General features: G+C 41.2%; 1 protein-coding gene across 4 annotated transcripts in view; it reads right to left on the bottom strand.

Moving 5' to 3' along the window:
- Positions 1-1,648: 1,648 nt before the first annotated feature.
- map3k13 (mitogen-activated protein kinase kinase kinase 13) overlaps positions 1,649-8,972 on the bottom strand; it is a 39,900-nt gene continuing 32,576 nt past the window's right edge. For all 4 annotated transcript variants that reach the window (XM_084907538.1, XM_084907541.1, XM_084907540.1 and 1 more), the window contains 2 exons: positions 8,678-8,969; positions 1,649-7,610 (listed from right to left, as the gene is read on the bottom strand). In XM_084907538.1, coding sequence (XP_084763664.1) covers positions 7,509-7,610; positions 8,678-8,969 — 394 coding nt within the window. In that variant the 3' untranslated portion in view covers positions 1,649-7,508. The remainder of the gene's footprint in view (positions 7,611-8,677; positions 8,970-8,972) is intronic.

Raw genomic sequence — 8,972 nt, 5'->3', positions numbered from 1 at the left:
TCAGTGGAATAATACAGCAGCAGAACAGAGCATGTAAAACCTCAGGTCTGAAGATGTTAATGAAGTAACTTTGAGAGCCTGCCTGTCAACAGGAAGGAGAAGAGCTGGTTTAAAAGCCAACACAGTAATATTTTATAGTAAAAAATAAAAGTATACAAACTTCTGGGTATAATAAAGTATACAGTGTAGCCTTCATAGGACTACAGTAACGTGCAAATGTCTCGAGCATCCTCTCATTCGTCTGTATTCCAAGCTTTGGCATTCTTAAAATTTTTCTTCAGACATTTACTGCTTTTTCACCCCATCCCCTCCCCCTTTTTAACCTGCCACTAAACACTGACCTATGACTCATCCAACTTATCAAAGAACCATTTTTTTAAATTAAAGAGCATGACAAATAACATTATTTGATCCAATTTATTTAGCTTAATTTATGGAAAATGCTAATGATAGCACAGTTTGACAGACCTAAAGTGTTTTTGTACCATAGAGGTCACTCCCAGAGAAGTTTTAGCTGAAAACTTGGCATATCTATGCAAGCTGTGCAGTGTGTCGTGAAAAAATGTGGGGAAACGGGACAAGTAGAGGACAAAAAAGGAAGTTCAAGCTTTAAAAAACATTTTAAAGAAATACTATATAAAGTAGATAAACAGGATCTGAAAGGCATGTCCTTAAGAAACCTGGCCCTTCAGCTGACCTATCTACTGCTCACTGGAGCCTCAATAGAAATGGTCTCAGTAGAAGGGTGGTTGTCAACAAATCATTCTTAAGGTGGGGAAATGTTGAATTACGCCAAAAAATACTCAAAAACTGGACTGAAATTAGTGACAAGAAGTCTGATGGAGTGAAGAAGCTGAAACTTTTGGTTCAAATTACTGTCAATATGTACGAAGGAGGTCAGGAGAGCGCTTCAACGAGTGCCTATAGCAGTCTGTTGTTGTTTGGAGCCGTATTTCAGCCAGTATGTTGGGGATCTTGCCAAAAGTAATGGAATTATGAACACAGAAAAACACCACCAGATTTTAACCTACCATGAAATAACAGCTAGATTTCTTATCCAATGGTGGGAGAAAAAAAAATAAAAAATCATACCTGGATTGGAAAACTCACAATGGAACATCATCACTCATGAACTCAGCCTGGCTTTTATTTTACTTCATTACTATTCCTGAAGACTGCTTAAAGGATTTCCTAATAGAGTTCAGGCTGTGTTGAACAATTAATGTGGTCATACCAAACACTGAATTGTACAAGCTCCGTTTTTGTCTTGTATAATTTATATATTCAGTGAACATTTGCACATTTCAATAAATAAAGAAATGAGTGGCTTAATACTTTCAAACAGGATTATACATGCATTTTTGTCTCTCTGTCTCTCAAGATCTATCTATCTCTCTCATAAATGAGATCTAGATGGATATTTATGGAACATTTATGTGTTACCAACAAATAGCTGAATTCTTCTTTTTTGTAACAAAACAGGAAAACAGGTAGATCTTTGAAGAAAGGATTGCACCCGTTTTCAATTTTCTTCAGAAAATATGCAGCGTGGCTTTTGCACACACACAGCAAAAAATAAATAAATAGAGAGCACAATAAAAGAAGCACTAAAGAGTAGGGGACAAACAGAAGAGCCAGACCACAGAGGTTTGGGTACAGTACAGCATTTATTCCATGCAGTTGTTTGCGCTGATTTAATTCTCCCAGTTACTCGTTGCACTGTACACTGGATAATACAGGAAATTGACAGGATTGGTTGATCATAATGCCTTTCAACAGGAAAGAGGATAGAAACAAGAGTAACAAAGAAACATGAGTCCGATAACACAGGACGAGGCAACAGGATGTCCACAGTTAGAGAGACGATTTCACAGAAATTTGAATGCAAGTTGTTTTTTTCCCAGTAAGAATGAGAGGAAGTGGGGGTCACCGCAGATGTACCGAGGTCAGCATCGCGCATCCCTCCAGGCTTCACGCCTCATTTACACTGCGGAGACAGCCCACTGACTGACTTATGTTTGAAAGTGTTTCCTAACAACCTACGATGAGATAATTACTGATGTAAAGTCTGCTAAATCAAAGCTAAATGACGAATGGTCCCCTGCAGGGTCAACGTGACAATGCTTTTGTTCAACCACACACACACAAATACTGTCCTCTTCCCTGACCAATTCATTGTGCTTCCTTTAAATAATACTTTCCAGGAGAGAAGTCGTAGGTCGTGACATTTCTGAAGCTGCCTGAAATTAAAAAGAACACTACTCCTCCTCACCAGTCATCCAAAATAAATTAAATTCAACAATCATGTAGGCCAGCTACAAAGAAAAAAAAGATCAAAATTAAATTAAAACTACACAACAATCATACTTCACAGGATATACGCCAGAAAGATAATGTTATTAACAGCTTGATCGGATTACCCCGTCATTACAACACGCTGGGTTATTTCACACGAACGTAAACAAGAGTGAAGGAGGAGGTTCGAGGAAAGGCAGAAGGTGTAAGCCTTTCTGAAGCTGTGGAGCAAAAGGCAGTCCGTCCATCGGCGTTAATAATCACCTTGTGCTGCTCGGGTTTATGACTCACACCCTCCTGTAGTGTTCAATACTGATGTGGGGACAGACTTAAAGAGTTTCCTGCTCAACCAGTCCGCTGGTCATCAAGCTCGAGGCTTTGCCAGAGCTGTGCAATGACAAAGAGAGAGAGGGAGGGAGGCGATAATGGGTCACATGACATTTACAGGTGTTTATGTACAGGAGTAACACTGAGATGAGGTCGCTGAAAACCGAGAGCAGCCCGGTGCTCCGTGGCCTCGTCTCTGGCTTATGTTCCTTTATATGCAGAATCTCAGCCGTCTGCACACGCTCGAGCCGGCGGCTTGACATCATTATCGTTAAATTCAAACTGGCTGTTTGTCAGCTTGAAGATCAGATCAGTGAGGATGATGACAGAAATGGGGCTTATTAAAAACAAAACAAAAGAAAGAGCTCTCTCACAGATGCAGTATCCCTTTTCAGCGACAACCAGAGAGGTAAAAAGTAATTTTGCTCTGGATAACCATCAGGAATTAAATTATGTTGGTCAGAAAAAGGGATGAGTCAGGTTATTTACATAACACAAGCCTAACTGTCGCCATCTAGTGGCTGCCCATATATTGCTCTTGCACAAAACCTGACCATCCTAAGCAGCAAAGACATGGCCACAAAAACGGGGCATTTTAACAACGATATTCAGAAAAATTCAGAGAAAACTGTTTCTGCTGGACGAAGAAACGCAAAACAAAAAACATCAGCGCTTTTAATTTCACATATTTACCCCACCTTACTTGGCAGCAAAATGTTTTGAATCTAGTCTTTATCATACCGTTTAGCAGCACAGGGTTAGTCATTTTATCACCTTTCACAGAAACACAAAATAAAGATTCCCTCTGATCACATGTTTAAAGATTGCTTTTAGGAGAAGGGTTAGCTCTGTAATCGTGAGATTTTCCATGCATGTATATGGAGTTTACAGGTACGGCTGTTATATGCTAAAACACACCAAGTGCATCACCATCTCATCTTCCTGACTGTGGACGGTCACACAACTTGTCATTAAAGAGAACATTTTCTTTTACTTCTTTTTTTTTTTTTTAACTTTAAAACAATGTCGAGTCCTGACTGCCTTTCAAAAAAGCATGCGTGCATGTTTGTGTGAATTGGAAGTCTTTGGAAAAAAATGTAACTCTAAAGTGTGAAACATCTCACCATTACACAAAAATTCTGAAACCACCCGTGGTATGTGCTAAAAGCCGCAACGCTGATTAGACTGTGCACCACACTAAAGATCGGAGATGGCCTGAAAGCTGCAGGGAAAGACCTCGAACCAACCATGCATGCATTTTATCTGCTGAAGACAACTATAAAACCACAAACAAAAAGGACGTCATCGCCAGGAACAGATTCTTGGCAAAATATTAAAATTTAGCATTTAACTTGTGATTTTTCTAAATTTGAGCCCCATGTGGAGTTTGCATGTTCTCCCTGTGTTGTCTCTGCGTACTAGGGCTGCCACAAACGATTATTTTGATAGTCGACTAGTCACCGATTAATTTTGCGATTAGTCGACTAATCAGATCATCATCCATTGGACGTAAAACTACAGCTTATTGCACCAGCAGCATCTGCTCTTATATAACTATCATTAGCTTACAGCTTTAAGTGTTTAAGGTGCTAACTAAAAATAAAGACAAGATGATAGTTTATTAAATTTTAATGAAATTTGCAGATTGTTTCGGTGAAGTTTAATAAACTCCTTGCTATCTAAAATATAACAGGACACCGGAGTAAATTCTGGAGCATCTCACACTTCTGATAATCAGCTGTCTGCCTGACGTGTATTCAGCTGTGTAAAAACTATAACTTTGATCTCAGCCAAACCGATTTACTCAGGAACAAATAAAATACTAAAAAAAGCCAAATAATAAAATATTTAAGTTATCTAAGTGACTTATATATGTTTAACCTGAGTAGCGAAAGACGGAGGTGGGTTTGAAGCCGGGAGTCCGGTGTTCTCACGACTCTAGTGAGCCTTGCCCCGGCTAGCTATCGAGCTAGTGGGTAACAGACGTCTCTGAAAACGTCGGAGCGCTTTTGAAAATATGTGGTGTCTTGATAAACTGAGCAGATATTTGAGGTTTACACAGCTACATTCTCGCCTGAAAATATGTTAAACGTTTATTTTGTGACCCAGAAAGAATAATAAGAGTAACATTAAAACTAACTAGCTGCCGCCATTGTTGGAAACTGAGCTGGGCTGCGCTATGAATTCTGGGACAGAGCTAGTTCTTCTTCTTCGGGGTTTAACGGCAGCTGGCATCCTTGTATATGCAGTGCTGCCATCTTCTGTTTCAGTCCGTTATTACACTCTTAAATCCTACTACTTATTCCTGCGTCTTTTGTGATCTTACAAAGCTTCAAACGATGCGTCGACTATTAAATTAGTCGTCGACGATTTTGATAGTCGACGTAATCGTGACTAGTCGACTAATCGTGGCAGCCCTACTGCGTACGCAGGCTTCAGGTTCGGTTAACAGGGGATTCCTAACTAGCTGTAGGTGTGAAATGCGAGGCTCCAGCCTCCCAATCACTCTGAATTGGATAAAGAGAAGGAACTGGATGGATGGAGATTTGAGCTCTTGCTTTTTCAAACCTTTGATTGCACTTTACTACATGCACTAATGTTCCTAGTTATTAGGAAGAAGTGTAGCATTTATTTTGTTTTTGAATCATAAATGAATAAACCATCCAGATTTAAGTAGGTGTGTGTGCTGAGGAGGACAGAGGACATTAGGTAACATTAGGTCTGGCTCATTAGATTTTTTAAATAATACATTTTTAGTTTGGTCTATATGCTTCTTAACCCCTTATCACAACACATGACAAAATAATTTTCATCTTTCAGGAACCATTTGAATCTTCTCTCAAGGCAAAATCAGTTGAGGAGTGCACATGGTAACATCTCGGCTTAGTTGGTTTTACTGTCCGCGTTCAGCCATCAGTACCTTGTGAATGCTTTGTGGTACCGTGACACACCAAATATCCCTGTGAAGCTCGTGATCCCTTCTTTCTGAAACCCTTTGAATTGTGTCTCTGGCACAAACAGTAACACAATTACGGTCATTTAAAGAGCTCTTCTAAAAGGGCCCTGCAGCTGGGCTGATGGTGAAAAGAGTTAAACTGATAAATTATTAAACATGTGATCAAAGGCACCTGTATTTGCATGTGTTTGGTGAAAAAGGATTAACCAAGAAACTAACTATTTGGGACCACATAAGGAAGTATTTTAAGAAAAAAAAAAAAAAAAATCTGGCCTACAAGATTCACACTTTGAATGTGAATGGATTAGTGTTTATTTAAGTATTTTAAGTGCCTTAAAGGAAATTCTAAAATCCCACTCTGGACTTAAAAAAAATAGCCTCTATAAGCAGCTCTCTGACACCTGCTGCTCTCCGCTAGCTACCAGTCACTGTGCTCGTGTCTAGCCAGCTAGACATGCAAGATCCTGAACAAGCGACTTCTTTCTCACTCGTGTTATTGCTGTTATAATTTGCAAATAATCATCATTTTGGACATCGGCATAATCCACCCTGCTAGAAAATGATCCGTGGAACATGCTGAACCTGAAGATTTCAAGAAATGGGATACTGCACCTGGATGCCTCGTCTCCACATCACATTAAAGTCTGTTACAGCAATAAAACGTTGAACATCAAGGCTATCTGTAAGACCTTTTCGAGTATTCCTGCATGGTCCTTAATATGTGCCGCTCAAAAAAAAAAAAAAACAACCAAAAAAAACAAAAACAAAACACATTCCTTCATATAATTGGTCCAGTCCAGTTTCACAGTCCTTGAACAATCCTGAGATGAGACTTGAAACTGTAATGTCTAATGGAGAAGAAAGGGCTTTGTGTTGTCACACTCACATTCACTCACACTCTCACACACAGATAACTCCCTCAGTAACTCTGCCTGTGACATCTGATTGCTGATGACGATGACGTTGGCATGTCTTTAAGAGAAGGACGAGCAGAGTCAGAGAGGAAGAGTCTCTTTTCTTTTTTTTTTCTTTAGCTCTCGGCCACGTCTTTATCTCTGATGCTCTGTCCGCTTCATGCAGTCTTGGGGCAGCGTTTTCATTTCGCGAGCTGCATAAGCATGCTTCGACAGCTACGTGAGGGCGGGGAGGTGGGGGATCCTGAAGAACAGACACATCCGGTGGTTTCAGGGAGGGAGAAAATCCAGTTGCGAGGCAGGTTGTTCATGCTGGTGTTCACTATGTTTTCCATGAGCTCCATGCTCCCCACTTTAGTCACAGTGGGGAGGCGGGGTGGAAGCGGAGGAGGTGGGGTACTGGGACTTGATACTGTAAACTCATGATAAAGCAGGTTGGTCAGGCTGCAGTATGAGCTGAGCGATTGCTTGTTGTTTGGAGATGTCTGTCCACGACAGTAAGATGGTGAAAGCCGCTTTTATTCTGGGTCAGTCACCTGAGAGACCAACTACTGCAGTTATGCATCTCCCCACTGAAAGCCATCATCCTCTGATTGATAAGCCCTTCTCATCATTATCATTATCATCATCGTCATCATCTGCACCTTCTTCCAGTCCTGGTCTCTCTCCATCACAAAGTAAACCCTGGTTTGGATTCAAAATGTCTGTTTATTTCCTCTCTGTTCAGATCAGAGAAGTCTCATAGCTCCTGAATTTTCCTTCAGAACTCAGACAAAAATAAATTATGAACGTTAAACTATCTATTGTACATTATCATTCAAAAGGGAATCCCTGCAATGGGTTGCCTGAATGCTGTGCTAGATGAGGGGTGGGGGTCATATGGGAGAGATTACATAGGACGTTGCTATAGGGAGCTTTGTTTACAATGTTTGTCCTCTTATTGCTGTATTTTCTGCAGAGCAGAGAGGGACATGATGGCCTCCAGGCAAGAAAGATGATGAGCCCTTTAGGCAGGTTCACCACGAGGAAGGAGCCCCGACTTTGTTGTTTCTAATAGTGGCATCGGAGCACTCGGCTTCTGACGAATCACAGTCCGAGTCCCCAAACTGTAGCGGATTCTGAGAGACAAAAGGGAACAAACAGGGGAACATTAAGAAAGATCCAGCATCAGGGATGATTTGAGATGCATTATGATCTCAAGAATGAGGTTTTGTGCAATGCTGTAAATAAAATAAACATAAATTAATGTTTCTTATGACTCCAAACAAAAAGGGTTTGGATTCATTAGTTCCAACTTTAAATATGACAGGCTATTTGTGTTGCTGACATATCCACCCCTTTATGAACACAGTGGGTGGATGTGCTGCCGGCAAATCTGTAGCAACTGTGTTATGCTATCATGTGAATATGGACCAAAATCTCTGTGGAATGTTTCTAGCACCTTGTTGAGTTTGTGCCATGAAGAACAGTTCTGAAGCCAAAAACGGGTCCAATCCCCGCTTTTTTCAAGGTGCATGTAAGATGTACCATAGTTTATAATAAGGTCAGTATGGACTGATTACACCCAAACAGCCCCTGTGACTCAAAAGCTCAGGCTGCAGATGGCTCTGCTCCTGCTTGTGCATGGGGAGCAGCTAAAACCACTTGTTTCCGGCAGAGGATGAACTGATGAGCTGCAGGGATTTTTTTTTTTTAAACTGTGAATCATTCAAAGCTACTGTAGCAAAGTTCAAAGATAAAAATATAGAATTAAAAATGAGCACATTCGGTCCCCTGTAAATGAATAAATTAAACATCAAAGTAAAATGATTTAATGACCTACATACGAATACAGAGTGTGTTTATCAGTAGTGATAGAGCAAAGGCTTACTATTAATAAGTGATGTGCATAGTGTCACATTATTTCAGTCTATATGTAGAAGCCCAGCCCTGAGAGCTTTTATTTGGCCACAGAAGTGCTTTCAGCTAAATGCTCATATCCGCATGCTAAACCCATTTTGGTAGTAATCCTTTAAACAGCCGCTCATGGTGGCGCTGGAGGAAATGTTAGGACACCATCAAAGTCAGAAGACCACATGCTCTGGACTCGTGTCTTTTTACAGAGCTGCTGAAAGCTATCTGGACTGAAGCGGTGGATCTTACCACCCTTCGAGCTACATCTGCACGGAGATTCACGCAAACTGACCTCGTAGCTGTGTTCGTCGGAGCACAGCTTCCCCAACGAGATCTGCGTCTTCACCCTGCGGACGGCACACTCCTTGTCAGACAGGCCGTCTGACTGGGTGGAGATGTCGATGGGGATGTCCGGCGTGTGGGACAGCAGCTCGTCCAGGTGTTCCTCCTGACTGGCGCTCAGCCTCTCCAGGGGTCCGCTGTGCGAGTGGTCACTGGTGTTTCCTTCCTCTCCGTCAGACACCGACAGGTTCTCTGAGCTGAAAGTAGAGTAGGACTGGAAACTGCTCATACAGCGATGAGGTCTG

The sequence above is a fragment of the Perissodus microlepis genome, chromosome 16, assembly GCF_051167445.1.
Source record: "Perissodus microlepis isolate ML-2025 ecotype Zambia chromosome 16, ASM5116744v1, whole genome shotgun sequence".
Lineage (NCBI taxonomy): Eukaryota > Metazoa > Chordata > Actinopteri > Cichliformes > Cichlidae > Perissodus > Perissodus microlepis.
Note: the sequence above shows the minus strand (reverse complement) of the source record. Positions and strands in the feature narration are given on the sequence as shown.